Source organism: Meriones unguiculatus, chromosome 9 (genome assembly GCF_030254825.1).
Source record: "Meriones unguiculatus strain TT.TT164.6M chromosome 9, Bangor_MerUng_6.1, whole genome shotgun sequence".
Taxonomy (NCBI): domain Eukaryota; kingdom Metazoa; phylum Chordata; class Mammalia; order Rodentia; family Muridae; genus Meriones; species Meriones unguiculatus.
In genome coordinates, this window is record NC_083357.1 from 52357594 (window position 1) to 52378356 (window position 20763).

Below are 20763 nucleotides of genomic sequence, written 5' to 3' on the forward strand. Positions count from 1 at the left end.
AGGGAATTAGGGTCGAGCAGGTTAAATCCCTGGGCCGCCAGCTTGGTCTCTAAACAGAGTCCCAACTTTGACCACTGAGGACAGGGGGATCCAAAAGAGCCGGAACTCTCTGGTAAGCTACGCTGTCCGTGGTTAAACCTTTCCCCCTGTTCCCGTCACAAAGCTCGTCGCCAGAGCAACACTGGGCGTCAACAAACGCAGAGCGGAAATAAGGATATAGTACACGTCTCCAGAACTTTGATAGGCCATGCGCAGGCGCATTCATTTATTTCCGGCCGTAGTTCTGTTTGGGAATGCTGTTTGCGCCTGCGCCTTGCATGTGACGCGCCAAGGCGGGCCTTTACGCCTGCGCCAATTGGCCCACCGGCGTAGGCGTGGCCAGGGTCCTCCAGCGCGCATGCGCCAGCCGCACTCCCTGTGGTTGTCCGGCGTCCGAAGTGCCCGAGTTCGTCATGTCGGCGTCCGTGGTGTCTGTCATCTCGCGGTTCCTGGAGGAGTACTTGAGCTCCACTCCGCAGCGGCTCAAGTTGTTGGACGCCTATCTCCTTTATATACTGCTGACCGGGGCGCTGCAGTTCGGCTACTGTCTCCTCGTGGGCACCTTCCCCTTCAACTCCTTCCTCTCCGGCTTCATCTCTTGTGTGGGCAGCTTCATCCTAGCGGGTAATGATTCTGTATCCTGGTAATCATGTCCCACTTGGGCGCGCGGTTCCATCCTCACAGTACCCTTTGGTAGTTTGTAGGTGGCCGTCGCCTGTGAAGTCACGCATACTTCCATTCTTGGGATCCAGGAAGCAGGCTTAGAAGTTTTGTCACATTTCTAATGCCTAGGAGCTGGATCTGAATATGTAAAGAAACTCTTCTGGTGATCCACCGCAGATAATACTGCTCTAAATCCCACTCCAGCTTTGGTGTAGCTTTAATACAAATTTAAAGTTGGTACAACTTTAATTGGTAGAAAGTTGGTAGAAAGCCTACCCTGAGCCATTTCTGTTACCTTGGTCTAATTCCCTACTCCATCCAGGGGCAGGCTTTAGTGATAGTATAGGAATATAAATATTGGAGATTGTGAGGCTGGCCAGTAGATGCTGGCTTTTTAGTTGCTCCCCCCCCCAACTTATTTCTGTGGATGATGCTTCCCTGCTTTTCTTTCTTACTATGAGCTCAGTTTTTATTCACACAGTTGTGTGTTAGCTCTTCCTTTCGGTCTTCTGCATATAATAACCTTACAGATTTACGGGGGCTGGAGAGATGGCTCGATGATTAAGAGCATTGTCTGTTTTTCCAGAGGACCTGGGTTCAAATTCTGGCACCTACAAAACTGTAACTCCAGTTCCAGGGATCTGGAGCCTCATGTGGACATACATGCAAGCAAAATACCAATGCACATAAGACTTACGGATTTAATAAGGATTGCCTCTGACTTGCTTCTGAAGTCTGACCTTTTTTGCTCCATGGAACTGAGTGAATCATGGGAACAGGAATGTTACTACCAAGTGTATTATGGGCAGCAGTGTTTTGGGGGTTAATTAGCGATTTTTTTTTTCATTTTCCTCAGTGAATTAGAGCCCATTTGGGCACAGGCAAAATAGAGCACTGGACTTGTGTGGAGACTTGATTTATGGTGATGCCTCCCTGACGTAGATCTCACATCACACAAACACATTCACATTGCTAGCTCAGGCAATAGCTGGGAATAAATAATTTTATTTTTCAGAACTTAAATAGGCCTCAGGACATCATAACCTGTGCCTTAGTCAGAGAGTCAGAGCTAGAGTTGCAGAGTTAGTTTGCTCAGGTCATTGTCCTTGAATTTTGGTCCGTTTTCTTGAGGCTGCACCTTGACCATCAGGACATGGTAGCACCACCAGCTAGAGCTGACATACCCTTTTACAGTGTCCAGTACTGTTTGACGATTTTATTAGCTAGCCAGGAGAAAGAACCTTGCTGAGAACCTCTGATTGGTTTATTTATTTAGCTTCTGGTTGTGCAAATGTTGGAACAAGGTAGACTGAGAGCTGTTTTTAAATAAGCCTTTTCCTGTTGAAGGCACCCCATCGTCCTGAGTTTCTGAGTCCTGACTTCACAGACCACAGAAAATAATGATTTGCTGAGAGGTTAGGTTAGTGTGATAAAGCCAGAGAGTTTGTTTGGCTTTTTAAATTTTCTCTTGCTTCCTTGCTTGCTTGCGTTTTTCTTCCTCTGTGCCTGTCTGCCTCCCCCCTCCACTTCCCTTCTCTTTTTTTGCAGGTGGTTTTTCCTTATTTCAAGTATGTTTTTCTTTTAATCTTTTCAAAAATGTTTTTGTGGGTGTCTGTGTGTGTATAGTGTATATTGTGAAGTGTCAGTATGTGTTGGTGTGCATTGGTGCATATATGGAGGTCAAAGAGCAGAGGCATTCATTGGCTAGATTGGACTGGCTGATTGGCCAGAGAACTTCTTGGGGGTGTCTTCCTGTTGTGTGGTATCTCATCTGCCCCAGCTCTCCAGAATTACAGATGTGAGTTCCACCGTACCAGGTTTTGCATAGGTCCTTAGGCTTTGAGGCAGGCACTTGACAACTGAGACATCTCTCCAGCTCCCAGGTGCTGTTTCTGTGCCTGTGTAGGAAATTGTCAGGTTACAGGGGGAACAGTCTAACTTGTAATTGAATAAACTGCTTAGAAAAAGAACACTACTAGTAGTGAGATGGGTGTTGGTAGTGACATCGGTGTTGGTAGTGAGGACGTCATTAGCAGTGAGGACATTATTAGAAGTGGGGACGTTGTTAGCAGTGAGGACATTATAAGCAGTGAGGACATTATAAGCAGTGAGGACCTTGTTAGCGGTGAGAACCTTGTTAGCAGTGAGGACCTTGTTAGCAGTGAGCATGTTATTAGCAGTGAGGATGTTATTAGCAGTGAGCATGTTATTAGCAGTGAGGATGTTATTAGCAGTGAGGACATTATAAGCAGTGAGGACCTTGTTCGCAATGAAGACCTTATTAGTATTAAGATTGGTGTTAGTAATGAGATTTCCAAATTTTTCAGGTAACAGGCAGTAGAATGAGAGAAATAAAAGTGAGTTTAAGGAAAAGAAAAGGAATTTTGAAAATTGATTGTTGCTGCAGAAAGTTAGCATTCTCCTCCCCTCAGTGAACATGGACATTTTGCTGCTGAGCCAAATCTCCAAATATGGCTGTCTGTCTGTCTATCCATCTATCCATCTCTCTCTCTCTCTCTCTCTCTCTCTTTTTTTTGAGACAGGGTTTTAGTGTGTAGGCCTGGCTAGCTGGAACTGTTAATCAGGTTGACCTTGAACTCACAGAGATCCACTTCTCTCTACTTGTGAGTGCTGGGGTTAAAGATGTGTGCCGGCAGCCTGCCTGCCATGCTTCTTTTGACAGCATTAGATTTACTAAACACAGCCCATTTTATTGCCCAGATCATTGCCTGGTAACTTGTTTTAATGAAGAATTGGAAATTTGAATGCTTGGCCTTTGTTCATCTTGTTGAGACAGGAAGTCTGGTACCTGCTGAAGTTTTTTGACTTTTCTGTTTTTGGGAGAGAATGGAGGGTCAGTTTGACTGGTGAAGGGAGACTGTAGGAAATTATGTTGGAGGATTTTGATGGACCAAGTGGTGATAATTGCTGGAGCTTTGGGTGTCTGGCCTATTTCTGTAGATCATCTGAGAATTAACAATGACAACCCGGGGGAGCGAGATGGCTCAGTGGGTGAAGGGTCTTGTCACCAAACCTGAGCATCACCCGAGTTTGATCCCTGAGACCTGAATGAAGGGAGGAGAGAACCAACTCCTTCAGGTGGTCCTCTCTCCTCCACATGTATACACTCACACTAAGCAAATAATAAAAACATAGACCGGCTGTCCAACAGCAGCAGTCCTTTTGGATGCGAAGGGCAGATTTGAAGTCGATGCTAGCTGATGACTTTGAGGAGGACGCTCTAGTTTGATCTTGTTATTTTTTTTTACTGGTTATTCCTTCTGCGCTTGCTGATTAGCATCTGCTCTTCGGAAATTGGTCGCTACATTTAAATCAGTTTAGGATGCTGCCATCAAACTTGTAAAAGCCTGTTAAGACACAGTAGTGTCTTCTGTTTCTTCATGCCTGGGTGACTTGCTCAGGATTTCCTGAATGGACTTGTGGTTAAATGGCCATCAGGCATGGGGCCTTTTCAGCAGTATAGTATATAGTAGGTTTTAATTTTAATTTTTTGTTTTGTTTTGTTTTTTTGAGACAGGGTTTCTTTGTAGCCTTGGCTGTCCTGGACTCAATTTGTAGACCAGGCTGGCCTTGAACTCAAAGCGATCCACCTGCCTCTGCCTCCCTGAGTGCTGGGATCACAGGTGTGCGACACCACGCCTTGCTGTGTAGTGGGTTTGTAAAGCACCTGGAGGGAGTAATTTTCTTTCCCATCTCATCATGCTCAGCAGCTGTTTGTTTATCTTACTGTTAGCTATCACTAGCAGAGGGACATCTGTTGCTACAGAGTTAACATTCCAGTGTTGGCAGCCTTTGTACTTTCCTTTTTTTTACCTGGAATCTGCTCATTTCAAGTATGATGTAGGGAGGATAAGCGGAAAATAGTTAAGTCTGTCCTGAAAACAAGTCTACTGGGCAAGCACTCCACTACTCATCCTAGTCTGTGAAATCATTGTTTTAGGTCACTTTACGACTTCGGCTCTTCTGTCCTCAAGCTTTGCCTTTTGAAAAACAGAGTTTGGGGGCTGGAGAGAAGGCTTAGAGTGCTTGCAGAGCAAGCATGAATATCAGAGTTCAGTTCCCTAGCACCATGTCAAAAGCCAGGCATGGCTACATCTGCCTGTAACCCCAGTGCTAGCAGGGTGAGGCAGAATCAAGAGGATTGCCGAGTTTTGCTGGCTGCCAGCTTCGGGTTCAGTGAAAGACCCTGTCTCAAAAGAATAAGGCAGAGAGAGAGAGGGAGCAGCAAACTCAGTAAGTGTCCTTTAGCCTCTGAAAGTATGCACACACAGGCATGTGCTTCTGCACACATACACACAGCTCACACATATCACATGCATACACCACACACACCCACACCCACACACATACACACACTTAAGACATTAACAAAATAAGGTTTTAGTACTTCCAGTTAAGAAATCCCAAAGGATTTAAATTTGAGAGACAAGGAGAGTAAGCCAGTGTTCTCTGTCCCAAGGGAGCTTTGGACATCTGTGGGTTGGGGTCTGGCTACTTTAGGGAGTGTCTGCAAGCTTTGTGGAGTCCTCCCCATCCAGGAGATGGGGAGTTTGCCAACTTCATGACTGACTGTCCTGTTTCAAGATGTCCTGTTCCTGTTTTATTGTTGGTGGGCTTGGCTGTGCAGCTGCTGGTATCCCTTTGAGCTTAATTTGACCTGCAAGCCTGATCGTGTTGCTTAACCACGTTGGCCTGTGGTTCCCAAAGTAGAGTTTTTGGTTTGTTTGCTTCTGACATATGGGCTCTTGGGGAGCTGGCCTCTTTGCTAGCACCGTCTTCAACGCTGTCCCTGTCCTTTCTGCTCCAGCATCAGTAAGTTATCTGCTGGAGTTATCCATGAGCACGGATGCCTCACACTCCTGTACCTTTACTGGCCTATCTTCAGAAGGTTGTTCATGTCTTACACCTCTCAGTTCAGGTGCTTCGTGCCGTTGCCAACTCTCCCAGCAGACCCAGGCCTCTTGTGTTTGTGGGTGTGGGGTTAAGGAAGAAGAGGAATGAGGCTTTGCCATTAGGCTGCATTTCCCGGGCTTGCCTGCCCTCTTGAGGGCGAGGCCAGGTGCTTTCGTGTCTGCATCCTTGGTTAGCACTGCGCGTGTTAAATGTGAGGGCCACCGAGCACTATCTGCCGGACTCTCTGCTCGTGTGCTGCAGATTCAACTGTGAGGAGCACAGATGCAGTGCCTAGTAATTCCGGTCTGAAGGGAGCCTCAGACAGGTCACTGTGGAAGTGTGCTGGGGAGGAGAGGCGCCTGCTGGGCTCCCTGGCCCTTCCAGTGCTCCTGCAGTGTGACCCTAGTGTGTTCTCTTTGCCAAAATGTGCTTTGAAACTTCTCACTGTTTGCTCTCTCTTTGCCTATATTCATAGTTTATCTTAGGTTCTCGTTTTTCATAGCAAAGTGAGAGCAGCCAGGAGGCCTTAGTCTCCCCCTAAATCACAGCAGCTTGCCTGCTCCTGTGCCGTCTGACTGTCTCCCACTGTGTGTCCTCTATGCGGTGCCTTTCTCCTGCCTATGGCCAGCTCTTCCACTTATGCAGAGTTACTTCTACAGTTATCCTTTCATCCAGCACCGTGCACTTCTCTCTTGGACATTCCCCTCTTCTAGACTTGCTCTGATGCTGTCTGATTTAAAGTTGAACCAGGCATGATGGAACATACTTTTAGTCTTAGTTCTCAGGAGGTTCTCTGTGGATTTGGGGCCAGCCTGATTTACAAAGTGAGTTCCAGGGCAGCCAAGGCCATGTAAGAGACCCTGTCTCCAAAAAGAAAAAACGTTCCCTTTGCTCCCAGGCATTCCTAATTCTTAGCAACCATCCATTTCTTCTCCGTCATCGTAGAACTTCTTGAAAGGATAGTTGCTGTTTCTGTCTTCTCCCACGTACTCCTCAGTGCTCTTGTGCTGGGGCTCTGTCCCTACCATTTACTTCCTCAGACTGTCTTGCCAAGTTTCCAGATAGCACAGTCATCTAGCTCACCTTGCCTGACTGCTCAACATTTAGCTCAAATGCTGGCTTTTTCTGAGTGAAACACTTGCTTCTCAACCCTTTTGTGACTGGCTCCTCCTTGCTCCTTCTCACCTACTAGCTTTTCCTCCCCACTGTGCTGGATGCTTCATTTGTATTTCTTCCCATAGGTGAATGTAATTTCCATATGCATGCATACAATTTCATGCTGTTGATGTTTTTAGTTTGGACCCGACCTCTGAGTTTCAGATTAGTAAATCCAGTTCCTGACTTCATTTCTCTTCATGATGTCTGTTCTGTCTCTCAAGTTTCTACATCCCAAATAGAGCCTTCCCTGCCAGCCATCTGCTTCTTCACCAGAGTATACAGTGTCAACCCTGGGAAGGTTGTTCAATCAGATATTTAGGAGGTCTCTCTGATCTCATAATTCCTCTTGCCTATTTCACCAGCAAGCTTTGTCTTCTCCGGAGTATTGGCTGTCTTTCGTTTCTATCTATCTTTAATCACCTTAACCCTGAGCTCTTCAGTTCTTAAGTCATTCATCTTTTAAAACTCTATTTTATTTGGGGTGTTTACACCTCTACCTCCCTTCCACCAACCCCCAACCCTAGGTAGGAGAGACAAGGTTAGAGGGGAGAGGAGCACAGACCCCTTTACTTCTTCCAGCTGTTAGGGTTGATGGATCTTTTGGGGGAATATAATAATCTCTAGCAACTGCAAATATAGCCAGCTGTCTCCTCCAAGCCACTGTGCTCCAAAGAATCTCTCTCCAAATGACCACACCTTCTGTCTCTGGTCTCTCCAAACCACTACATGCTACATGCCAACACCGCATGCCACAACACTCTCTCTGTCTCTCAAATTTATATTCTCTGCAGTCCTAGACCACGCCCCTCTCTGTGCTGCACAAGGTAGGCCATTACCAGTTGGCAAAGGCCATGCCCCCGCACAATACAGTTAACAGCTGTGGACAAACTATATTCCAACTAAAATCCCACACTTGGGATTAAAACAAAAACATACTTGCATAATGTAACTGAGTCTTCAAAGAAACCAAAACTTCCAGTACAGTCCTACAAACCATTCTCCACATTGCAGTTCTAGCCTTTAAAGAATGTGAGTCGATTATGTCACTCGGCTTCTTGAACACTGAAATGCTGCTTCATTGCCCTTTAAGTCCAGGCTCCTGAATTTCCTCTGGTCACTGATATCTGGTGTCTCTGGCTTGTATGCACAAGATATGTCAAGACAATTTTACATTCTGGATTGCTCTGCCTTAGATCATTATGCTTTAGTAGTTTTTAAAAAAAAGATTTGAGTACTGGATAAGATAGTTTTCTATGGGGCTGGAGAGATGGCTCAGTGGTTAAGAGCACTGTCCGCTCTTCCAAGGGAGGCAGGTTCAATTCCCAGGACCCATATGGCAACTCGCAACTGTCTGTAATTTCAGAGATCTGACATCTTTACACTAATGCACATAAAATAAAAGTAAATATCTTATAAAAAAAGATAGCTTTCTAGTCTCCTTAATCCTGCTCCATTTTCTTCACAGTGTGTACCCTGCCCAGAATTTCCTTGTTTGCTGGCTCCTGGCTGGAAACACGTGTGTTTATCTCCACAGCCTGGAAGCTCCTTGGGAGGCAGACTCCTGTCTCTGGCTGTGTGCCATGTTCCCAGTGTTGAAATATTCTGCTGAACAAATAGGCATTTAAGGAGACAGATGAGCTAGACCTGCCGCAAGGGGCAGGCTGCCTCAGGAGGGAGTCTGTTTCCATCTTTGGAAGTGCTCAGGGAGACGCTGCAGCCTCATTTCTGGAGCAAGCATGTTTCTTTACACAGCTGAGGGATGTGACCTGCTCATGAGCAACACAGGTTCTGTAGGGCTGTAATTTTCATGGGGCAGCTTATCAGATCCGGGACATGGTAACTCCCTGACAGAAAATTCCCCAGGCTAGCCTTGGAAGCTCCTTCCAGCACACCGGTCTCCCACCACTTCTTGGCCATTGTTCTACTTTGCTTTCTGTTGCTGTGATGAACACTATGACTAACAGCAACTTGGGGAGGAAAGGGCTTATTTGGCTTACCTGGTATGGAGTCAAAGCAGGGACATAGAGGTAAGAAAGGCCAGGAGGAGCGCTGCTCACCGATTGCCCTCCATGCCTTGCTCAGCTTGTTACCCAATCCTGGGGTAGCACTGCCAGCAGTGGTCTGGATCCTTCCATGTCAGTTATTAATTCAGAAAATACAGCTGGGTGTGGTAGTGCAGCCTGTAATCCCCACACTCAGGGAGGCAGAGGCAGGCGGATCAATGGGAGTTTGAGGCCAACCTGGTCTACATAGTGAGTCCAGGACAGCCAAGGCTACACAGAGAAACCCTGTCTCAAAAAACAAAACAAGGACAATACAAACAAAATGCAGGATAAATGGCTCAGCAGTTATGAACACTGATTGCTTTTCAAGAGGACCCATTTGCCTTTCCACCCCTAGTACCCACATGGCTATTCACAGCTGTCTGTACCGCCACCTTTAGGAGTCTAACATGTTCCTCTGGCCCCCTAGGGTACCAGGCACACAGTGGTACACAGACACGCATACAGACAAAACAGCTGATAAATACAATAAAAAATTTAAAAAGGAAGGAAAATGCTCCAAAGACATGCCCATAAGCTAGTGTGATGGAGGCAGTTCTGTTGAGGTTCTCTTCTCTCGCTGACTCTAGTTTGTGTCAAGTTGAGAAGAAAAAATCCTGTTAACATAGGCATTTTTTGCATCAGTCGGGGTGTTGGAAGGGCTGGAGAGATGGCTCAGCAGTTAGGAAGCACTGGCTGCTCTTCTAGAGGACCCGGGTTCCATTTCCAGCGCCCATTCATGTGACTTCAGTTCCAGGGATCCAGTGCTGTCTGCTGACCTCCTTGGGGACCAGGGATTCATGTGATGCATGTATATAAATGCAGGCAAAACTGTCATAGAAGTAGAATAAGCTTGTTTAAAAAACAAACAAACAACGGGTGTTAGCCTCCATGATCTTTGATGCTATTGGATGCTTGTAGGCTTGATTTGTGCATGGTAACTGAATTTGAGTTGTTGCAGTCATTTTAAGGTTAGCATCAGTCCATGGCTGTATTAACCTTCACAGAGCTTTTCTCTTATTCCCTTATAGTTACTCCAGATACCACCTTATTTTCTATCCCATTGCTGTTAATAGTTCTGTATCTGTTATTCTGTGGAGATTTCGTTAGATTGTAACTGAATGTAATAATTATATGTAATATTAAAGTTTTAGAAACAGCAGTATGGGGCCTAAGGCAAAGCAGTTGCTGCAAGAACATGAGGATGGTTATGGTCTCCAGTACTCACAGGAAAGGTTGGGTAGGTTACACATGCCCGAAACCCAAGGTGGAGGAGGGGAAAACGGGTAGACCCTTGAAGCTCCATTGGCCAGCTAACCTAGCAGAATCCATAACCTTCAAGTTCCCTGAGAACTCCTGCGTCAAAAAGTAAGGTGGGCAGGCTGGAGAGATGGCTCAGTGGTTAAGATCACTTCCTGCTCTTCCAGAAGGTCTAGCTTGGTTCCCAGAACCCACATCCAGCAGCTCACAGCTGCCTGTAAATACAGCTCCAGGGAATCCAGTGCCCCCTTCTGGCTTCCAGGAGAACCTGTATACATAGCTCATACACACAGCACACAGACACACAGACACACAGACACACACACACACACACACACACACACACACTAAAATTAAATCTCTGAAAAAAATTATTTGGGGTGTGAATGAAGAAGACTCTTGAATTCAACATCTGGGTCCTCCCACTCATATGTGTGTGTACCTACCTTTATGACAACACACATGAACACATACATACAATACATACACACAACACCATAGACACATATGAAAAGAGACCTGGTATGAGCCAGTGCTTTTGACTATTTTTTTTCACTCAGTAAAAGTGGAGAGCTTTATTTTCAGTGCATAGAGAATTTACTTTATTCTGAATAATTGCATAGGATTTCATTGCAAGTCTGTAGTATAATTTATTTCCCTTGATGACATTTGGACCATTTCCTTTTTTTTTTTTTTTCAATTTTACAAACATACTATACTGCATTTGTAGGTCAAAAGGTAAAAACATTTAAAACATTAAATGGTGTTGCCAGTTGCTTTCCCCAAAAGGTGGACTAACCTGGCCTTTCACAGCGAGGTTTTAGTTGGTTTCCTTACTCCAGTCTGTGTCCTTCCGCAGTTGGGTAGGGTCTCTGTGCTTGGGGGAATGGACACTGTTGCTGTTTGGAGGACTAGTCTGATCATTCTCTCTCTTGAGCGGATTCTTCTTTGTTAATGCTGGACTGGATGCTAGCCTGAAGCAGATGTGATAATTTATCACAGCCATAAAAGGTGTTTGAGCAGAGACCACCCCTTAACTGCTTCTTCCGCCTGGGTGACTGACTGCTGCCTTGTTAGAGACTTCGGGGATACGGAAACGTGGGAGAGTTAAGAGTCTCGTGTGCTGAGTGAGCCGCTGCTGGAACTTTACAGAGATGGTTTCTCTGCAGCTGCATTTATAATCTGTCGTGTGTTATGCGTGCCTCTTGTAGAAGATGGTGAGGGTTTCATAGGCTTGTCACTCAACCCACCTTCTGTTCTGCTGTATCTACAGCCTCTGGTAGGTATATTAGACACTTAAGAGCAGCTAGATTAAGAGAGTTCTTAGGCTCGTGGGAGATAGAACCGTGAATAAGCTTACAGCTTTTTATCCTAATTCTGAGGCGTCTTTTCTCTCCTTTATTTTTCCTTTACCAAAAGATAGTTAAGATTGTAAGGCTGTCTAATTTTATGAGTTTTACATTTTCTCTTTAGTTTTTGCAGTTTTTATTTATTGTATGTGTGCTGTCAGGCTTGTTGGCAAATGCCCTCACCAGGAAGCTATCTCACAACCCTGTTTTTAGTTTTAGTTTCTTGAGCCAGTGTCCCATGTAGCTCAGGTTTGTCTTGAACTTGCCATGGAGTTGAGGATGACCTTGAATCCCCTCCTAATCTGTCTCGAAGGTGCTGTGTTACAAGGGCACCTACATAGCTTGAGATGAGTTTTTAAATTCTCTGATCTAACTACGATCCAGCTCAAGACAGAGGACATTATCTTGAATTTTCTAAGCCACTTCTTTGTCCATGAAAGATTAAAAGCATTATCTTGACTTAGGTCACTCTAGATTTATTTTGCCTATTTGGTTTGTTTGTTTATTATTTTTGTTGTTTTGCTTTCTTGAGATATGGTGTCTTAATTCTGTCTAGACTGGTCTCAAACTTGTGGCAGTCCTCCTTAGCCTCCCACATTTTGGGATCACAGGTGTGTGCTACCATGTCTTGCTGTTTTGTCTAGCTTTAAGGTTCCATAGGTGTAGACTCATCAGTGTGTACTTTATGTTTGGATTATGCTGCATAACACAGCGAGGAATCCATTCAAGTTTTGTCTAACAGAAGTTCCTTTTCATTGCCATGTAGTATTTCTTTGTTTACGTGTGCTACAATTTACCCTCTGTGCTGTTAATAGACGTCAGATGTTTCTAGCTTTGTGCACACCATGGGTTCCGATCCTGTGCATGCCTCTTGGGTGTTTGTGTGCCTTCTTTTTGTTAGAGGAGAATTTTCATCTTGGGATGTATTTGTGTACTGAGTAGCAATCACTTGTTTTAGACTTTTGGATAATGACTTTTGTGTTTCGTTTCTTAACCAGTTTGTTTGAGAATACAGATCAACCCCCAGAACAAGGCGGATTTCCAAGGCATTTCTCCAGAGCGAGCCTTCGCTGACTTTCTGTTTGCCAGCACCATTCTGCACCTTGTCGTCATGAACTTCGTCGGCTGACCTGCTCCCGTTTCCTAAGTTGAGGAGTTGGAGTCTGGCAGAATGTAAGTGGTGACCACAGCCCTTGTCCTGTTGTGCTGATTTTAGCAGGTGAAATTGGATGGGGCTGGTTCTGTTCCTAGTTGGCTGAGTTTCTATAGCACTGTAAGATGTTTGCAGAACTTCCTGGAGGTTCCAAATGTATTAGTAGCAACGTGCTCATCAGCCTGTTGCTAATAGGTATATACCCAAAGATTTTTGAAGAAAGATAAATTGCAGGCTTTGCTTTTAGATTTGTTCTTGAAAAATTTTTTCCAATTTTGCCATTGATGTTAAATATTGGCCATTGTTGCTTGATAGGTATCCCGAGTAGTGTGAACAACTGACAGTTGGTACTTGTGAATATGTGTCCCAAACTTAAATGGTAAGGTTGGATCAACTGGAGAGAGGATTTGGAACCAGACTGACAGCTTTTGGTTCATTTGCCATATCTCTTGTTAGTTAGGCACTAAATCTATCCCCGACCTCAAACAAACTTTACACAGTTCTGATAGGGAAACAGAAGCAGGTCTAGATCCCGTTTGCAGAGCTGAAAGCCGTCTCTCCCCTCCCTTCATAGGTTGTATGCCCTCCTCTCCACTCTCCCCACTTGTCTTAGTTACCTTCCTAATGCTGTGACAAGACACCATGACAAAAGCAACTTACAGAAGAAAATGTTTAGTTTAGTATTCATGGTTGCAGAGTCTTGGAGTCTGTGACTGTCCTGGTGGGGAGCATGGCAGCAGTCAGGCATGGTTTAGGTCTCAGCATGGAGCTGAGAGCTTACATCTTGAGCCACAAGCATGAAGCAGTGAGCTAACTGCGAATAGCACAGGCGTTTGAACCTCAAAGGCCACTCACAGTGACACACCTCCTCCACCAAGAACCCACCTCCTACTGTGTAGAAGCATTCAGACACTCTCATTCAAACTTCCACACCCCTGAAGCTGAGTCTTAAAGCTGGGATAAGTACATAAATTTTTTTTCCAAACACATATCAATATTGTTTCTTTTGTACGAGAAAATGGGCCCAGAAGCATCAGTGGCTTCTGTAGGTGCACAGTTTGTGGTTGCCCAGTGGCCTCTGCCTGTGCTTTGCTCTGTGCTTGCGCAGCTCCCCGAGGAATGTCTGGGCTCTTTCCTTTCCTGTGCATTATAAAATGTAGTACTGTTGTGTCCAGGTGGCAAGAGAAGAGACTATTAAATACAATAATATTTTGAAGATAATGTCCCAGGACCAACCTCTTTACATTACTGCATGGCAACCTGTATGGTTTTTACTAAAAGTATCAGAAGTATCACACAAGAGCCAGCGTGTACGCACTGATGTGACAGTGACTGCCTCTTGAAATGGCAGATGAATCCGCCTTAAAAGCAGTTCTGTTTGTTCAAGTAGAACTTTGGTTTTAGGTAGTGGTAAGCTGTTGGATGCTTCAGTCACTGAAAACATTTGAGAACCACCACATTCTACCATCCTAATATAGTCTCAGGTCTTGGAGACTTGATCTCCATCCCTCCCTCTCATCCCTAGTCAGTGCCTATTACTGGGAATACAAGGAAAGTAAAATGCCTTTAGAAGTGAACAGTTGAGACCTAATCTCAAGAAGTATCAACAGAAACCAAAGAAACAAAGCTGGGGATGGATTTGAGTTGGTGCAGTGCCCTGGGTTCAGTACCAGCACTGAACGAACCAGACATCCCAGCGCTCAGGAGGTGAAGGCAGGTGGAACTGGAGATTCATCCTCAGCTGTGTATCGAGTTGGAGGTCAGCTTGAACTACATGAGACCCTGTCTTAAGTCAGGTAAAGACCCATAATAAAGTACAGCTAAAATATGACATGATAGTGTTAACCAGAGCTCAGAATGAAGTGCTGTGAGAGATGGAGGAGGGCGAGCATGCCTGGAGAAGTAGCTGATGAGCGGCTCGCAGCTCTGACCACTCCCCAGTTAACTGTTTCTCTTGGATACCCTGAGTGTATCCTTCGGTGCACGTATGCCACCTTGGGTTTACAATACTAGGTGTAACTCTTAGGCGTTCTGTAGAGATGTAGCAAGAGCTGTTTCTGATTGCCTTACTCTAGATTTGTGAAGGTGTTTCCTAGATGAGTTGTGGTGTGTATTTAAGAAGGGACAGAATACATTTTAAGGTTGTTCTCGAGCCTCAGAAAGGTACCAAATCAAGGAAAGTTATTCTTAGGGCTGTCATGATTGGAGGAGGACTCAGCTTCCAAAGAACTTAGTATTTCAAAATTATGACAAAACAGACAAAAAAGCAGGCTCAGCAGAAAGCGTGCAGTGCAGATCATATTAACAGCTCTGGGCCACCTGCCCAGCTGGGAATTATGGGCTACAAGTATGCAGATTCTTCAGTCTCTTGGAGCTAGAGTTAGAGGCAATAGTGAGCAGTTATATGGCCAGTGTGGTGTTGGGTACCAAACTTGGGTCCTCTGAAAGAACAGTATTTACTCATAACTCTGAGCCATCTTTCCAGCTCTAGTTTCAGAATTTTTTTTTCCCCCTAGGCAGGGTTTCTCCGTGTAGCCATAGCTATCCTTTAACTAGCTTTGTAGACCTGGATGGCCTTGAACTCATAGAGATCAGTTGAGTTATGGTATTAGTAAAGGTTTTTTCTGCTACCCGCCCTAGCTTCCAAGTAATGACACAGAGATCTATTAATTTATTCAACAAGCCTAAGCGCTGTGACTGGGCAGATATTCATCTGTTCTGACCCAGTTATGCTAGTCTGGCTACCTACCAACCATGTGCCCTTTTATCTGCCATCTAAGTCTCGTCTTGGCCTTCTGCTCCAACTCTCTGTCCTCATGGTGAACTCCTCATGGTGACTTCTTTTCTCTCCTCTCTGTCTACCCGAGGCCCCCAAATTGGGAATAGAAGTCCCGCCTCTGTCTCCTCTGCCTGCCCAGTTATTGTCTGAATCAGCTTCTTTATTAACCAATCAGGGGTAATTAGGGAGTAATTTTCACACAACACTGAGACTGGTGATTCTTCATAGAAATGACAGTGCCCATGTCTGGACTGCAGCCAGAAATTAGCACAGAAATCAGCATCTGAACATACAGTGCCGAGATCCACCTGCCTCTGCCTCCCAAGTGCTGGGATTAAAGGCTTGTGCCACCCCTGCTGGTCCAGTTGAAGGGTTTTCAAAAGAAAGGATGAGAAGGGAGACAGCAGCATTGGGTTGCGTTTAGGGAGTTAACCTTCCTGATGGTGTGACAGGTCGGGAGAAAGTGGAAGTGGGCACAAAGGAACAGCTCATTTTAAGTGTGCTTCTCTTCCTGAGTGGAGGTCATTGCTAGAAGCCTGGGCTGGAATTTTCTTAGTTCTGCTTTCTTTAAGAGGAAAGTCTCTTACTATCTTAAAAAAAGCATTTAATCCCAGCTAGTGCTAGAGGGCTATGGAGCTGGGCAGAATATTTGGATTGATAGTCAGTACTGTTTACAAATACATAGTTCTGTTGCCTTTTTAAGTTCATCGAAGTATAGTAATCTAAAGAATTACCTTGGGAAGAGACTCACAATGTATTTTTCTCATCTCCATCTTTATTTTTAATTAATTAAAGAGACAAGGCTTGCCAATCCCAGCCTTGCCTAGAACTAAAAAGAAAAAAAAATGTTTAAATTTTATTAGATTTTATTTAGTGAGTGTGTGTGTAGTTGTGTGTGTGACCACCAAGAACACGTGGCAGACAGGACTGCCTTCAGCTGTTCTCTCTCCGCCATATGGGTCCTAGGGATCACTCTCTGGTATCAGGAGTCATGGGAAGTGCCCTTACTCCCTGAGCCAGCTTAGTGGCCTGAGAGCTTTAAGAAAGAAAAAAAAAATTTATTCTTTGACAGTTTCACACCTCTATACAATGTATTTTGATTGTATCCATCCCTATCCTCTTCTTCTCTTTTTAAATTATTTTGTAACCCACTGAGCCCATTTAGTGCAGCCAGCAGCCCATGGTCATGGGATCACCCGCTGCTTCAGCCTGGCTACCGACCAGCCTAGATGTTACCCTCTAAGCTCTGCTGCCATCTAGCGGATGCACGTTTCCTTTGCCGAAAGTGGATTTCCGTGGAGCAACGAAAGCTAGTTCCTTTCCAGTCATAGGAGGGCAGCAAAGGCCCAGATGAGCGCAGATGCTCACCAGGGGTTGATTTCACCCTGGCCAGGAGGGGGCAGTGCTGAGCTAGGAATCCGGAGCCGACCCCTGGCTTATGTTCTTCAGGAACGTGTAAGTAAACTGTAGGGTTTCATAGGGTTTCCCTTTGAAAGTTTCAGGACTTCTTTTTTCATTTATCGTAAACCTTTTATTGCCTCCAACAATGAGCTCCCACTGGCAATAAGCTTTAATTGTTTAGTAACTTTTTAGCTGGTGAGTGAAACCTTTCTCGGTCTCTCATTCCCTCAGGGGCAGGAACGTGAAATTTTAATTCTTTAACAGTTATAAAAAGCACTAATTGACTCTTTGAATTGGTGGCTGAACTCTTTTGGTTGGTCTTTCTAAGGCAGAGCGATGGAGACACTCAGATGTAGTTAGATTTATTTGTGTGTTTGTCAGTGTGAGTGTGTGTGCAGCCATGACACATGGTGAGAGGACAGCCTTCGGGGGGGGGGGCTGTTTCTCTCCTTCCACCACGTGGGCCCTGGGATGGAACTCAGGTGTCTCTACCCATGGATCCATCTATCTCATCAGCCTGATTTTTAAATTATTTTCAATTTCTTTCTATGTTTGAGAACCCTGCTCTGGCCAGGGTTAGTCTTGAACTCATGATCCTGTCTCTTCTTTGCCTCCCGAGAGCTGGAGGAGAGAACTACAGGAGTTCACTGCTGTATCAGGCCTAGGTGGGTATTTACCGGCTCTGGTGACTCCAGCCCTGGGTCGTTGTCACGCACTGGGCTGCACGGGGCCTGGTCCCTGGGCTCTCAGGTCCACAGTGCACGCCTCTCACATCCCATATTGTCACACTGCTTTAAGATTCATTCTTGTTCCTGCTCTGCCTTGCACTCCGAGCTTCCAGAGTAGGGACCTTCAGGCCGATCACAGGCTTCGGTTTCCCTGATTGTGCAGCGAGGAAAGTGGCCTTCATCACAGTTTCTTACAGCTGCTAACTTTCACGAATAAGGTTATGATGGTCACTGTTTTGTGGACACCATTTGGGCTTTGCTTCTCTCTCCAGTTGTCACTTTTTATTCATATTCTCGATATCTGTTACTGACGCTAGAACATTAAAGTGGGGTGCTCACAGTAAATGTGCAGAACCAACCATCCATAAAACATTTGTTATTGCCACAGTCCCACACGTTAGGATCCATGTATCTTCCGCATGCACCTTATGATCGGTGCATGTAATTTTCCCACCTGCCCTGAGGTGGGGGGACAGCCAGCCGAGCACCTGCTCTAGACCTGAAGAAACCTAGCCTTGGCAAAATTTCAGTTGACTTAAGTCCTTGGTACCAAGTGATGAGTGGGCACTTAAGAGTGGATGTTTGGATTCTAAACTCTGAAAGTCATTGCTCTCTGTTTTCAAGAACTTTTGAGTAGTGATCTTATATATATGTATAAATGTATATATATTTGTCTATATTTTAAACAATATCTAAATTTAGACAGATTGCTGTCTGTCTCCCACAGGGTAGGCATGAAAACTTTATGCACTGAAATAAAGGTGCACGTGGAAGATGCATGAATCCAAAAAATGTGGGGATGTGCTGACTATATATATATGTGTATGTGTGTGTGTGTGTGTGTTTAATTATATATTATACATGAATTCTTGTTAGATTGTATTTATTAAAATATTGAACTTGCCTTATTTTTTAAGTGGGAAGAATTAAGAGAAGTTTATAGGAAGCGATAAAGACAGGTCATCTTAGGTGTTTCTGCAGAGTCAGGCGTCATCACCAGTACAGGAGAGCTGTAGGAGAGAGCACACTGGGAGGCTTGACTTACTGTAGGGAGGGTGACCCTACACAGCCCCTTGTTCTTTATGGAAACATTCCAAGCCTGCACTAGCCACACAGTAGCCATATGTCACATGATTGGTGTTGGTTGATGCACACCTGAAAAGGGACTCACTAACCAAGGAACTAAATTTTAATTTCCTTATTCTATTTTTTTTTTTTTAAAGATAGGCTCTACTGAATCCTTAGCTAGGTTTGAATTTAATATGTAGCCAAGGAAGACCTTGAACTTGTGATCATCCTGCCTCTACCATGTGCCACCATGCCTGGTTTGATGGTGCTGAGTATCAAACCCAGGGTTTCATGTATGCTACATAAGCACTCGACCATCTGAACTGTATCCTGAGCCCAGTTCATGATCTCACCCAATTTTAACTAAATTTAAATAAATCTATGTAGCTACTGGCTATTGGGTTGGATAACACAGTTCTAGATAAAATTTCCAGGCTATCAAGTTGCAGTTTTATCATTTCTATGAGAAGGATGAGCCTGGTTGATTTCTGGAGGGCCCTTTATTTTTAGTTATGACCTGTGCCTGGTAACATTAGAGTGATTCACACTGAACTCAGCTCTTGGGAGTTTTGCGCTGTCGTTGATTTCTGTCACACCCAGTTTCAGTTTTAATTGGGTGATGAGAATCTAGGGAAAGGTCAGCATTTGATCACAATTGTCCAGTAATAGAGACAGACTAGTGCTGGGGAAGAGCACAAATCCAAAGTGGGAGCTGTGTCTGGCATTGTCGTTTCCATCTGTGTAGAAATCGGTGGTTTCCATAGTTTCTTGTAGTTTACCTTGCTTTCTTTTAAGGTGATTAGAACGGGCAGGGCAGGTCGGGTAGCACCATTTCTGCCCGGGTAAAAGCCTGTGATCCCCCCCCTTTTCTCAGCAGGTGTCTCCCATCAGGAAGGAGATTGTGTGTGGCAGGTTTTGATAGCCTTTACATAGCTGATGGTTGAGAGCTTTTTTCCTGAGTTGTTCACCAGGCCCATTGTGCTGGGCTGACATTTCAGGAATCCCGAGAATGCTAGCTAAGTAGGTCTTTGATGGAAAAGAAAAACTGATCTTTGGGAATAGGGTTTTCTGAAAACTACCACCAAAGATGCTTGCTTTCTAAGCCCTTCTCTCTACAAGGACTAGCCTTCGTGCCTTAGGTTCAAGTGCTTTCAAATCAGTCATCCCAGCTCTCAGCAGCAACTTAGCCCCTTCTGCAGCCATTTCCATCTTACCCAAAGTAACTCCATTAGGTAGAAACTAAATTACTTCTTCTAAAGACCTTGACTGTATGTGAGTTATGGGACATATTATCCACTGTCTTGGTCTAGTGTCCTCAGATTGGACGCTAGTGCTTTATGAGGAGTCTGAGGGCCAGGAAGGGGAGTGGCTGATGGAGAATCAGGACTGGTAATCATAGGGCTGGTTGCCGGTTTCTTCAGCTTTTTTAGGTGTGAGTATTGTCTTCATAGATACTACTCTCATAAGACACTCTTGAAAACAGTTGGCCTTTTCCTTATTATCCTATCTGGCTGAACTATTGTCGTGCACTTAGTGCTATAGCTGTTTCATGGTTGAGAGTTTACCTGGAAGGATCTGGGACATGACATACTCCTTTCTGCTTCTTTCTTTCAGGTTCACTCTTTGACGTCCCTGGATAAGAATTCTTGAGATGGCAGCTTGCTGAACACTGACTCTCCAGATCTGTGCTTAACTGTGCCGTTCGCTGGGTATGAGGTTGGGGAGTCCAGGGAACTCCTTCGCTCTGTCTGACCAACTTCCCAGGCAGTCTCTTAACACAGAGTCTGCCTTCCCTTCAGTGTAACCCTTACTTTCCAAATTAAAAAATGTTTCTCTGCCACTCCCCTCTACGCCTCCGACTGCAGTTTGTTCTTTTCCTTGTGTGCAGATCTGTTTCCCTTGGGTTCTGTGCTCACGAGCGCTTCGTGACTTGCTAGCTGGCAACTGTGAACCCTCACGTTTATTCTCATTAAGTAGTTGTCACTGAAGTCAGTGACGAAAGACAGTGCTGACAAACTGGAAAATGGCAGCTCTTTGTCCTTTTGCTTGATCAGGTAATCCTTCGCTAATCCTTCATTGTCCGGAACTGCACCGCCAAGCACTTGTCAGAACTGTGTGTGCTTTCATAGGATGTCTGTTGTGACATACTTCTGGTAAGAAGTGAGATGTGTTGTCTCTTAGGCAGCATAGGCCAGTGCAGAGTGCGTGT

At 44.9% G+C, this 20763-nt stretch overlaps 1 protein-coding gene across 1 annotated transcript; it reads left to right on the plus strand.

Moving 5' to 3' along the window:
* Positions 1-364: 364 nt before the first annotated feature.
* Positions 365-20399, plus strand: Dad1 (defender against cell death 1). The gene is made up of 3 exons (XM_021639639.2): positions 365-663; positions 12424-12598; positions 20169-20399. The coding sequence occupies exons 1-2, from the start codon at positions 453-455 to the stop codon at positions 12552-12554; spliced, it is 342 nt and encodes a 113-aa protein (XP_021495314.1). The 5' UTR covers positions 365-452; the 3' UTR covers positions 12555-12598; positions 20169-20399.
* Positions 20400-20763: the final 364 nt, after the last annotated feature.

Excerpts from the sequence above, each read along its gene's own strand:
- Dad1 (XM_021639639.2), top strand. The coding sequence starts at position 453 with ATGTCGGCGTCCGTGGTGTCTGTCATCTCGCGGTTCCTGGAGGAGTAC. Across the intron at positions 664-12,423 it reads GGGCAGCTTCATCCTAGCGG|TTTGTTTGAGAATACAGATC; the intron begins GTAATGATTCTG and ends TTTCTTAACCAG.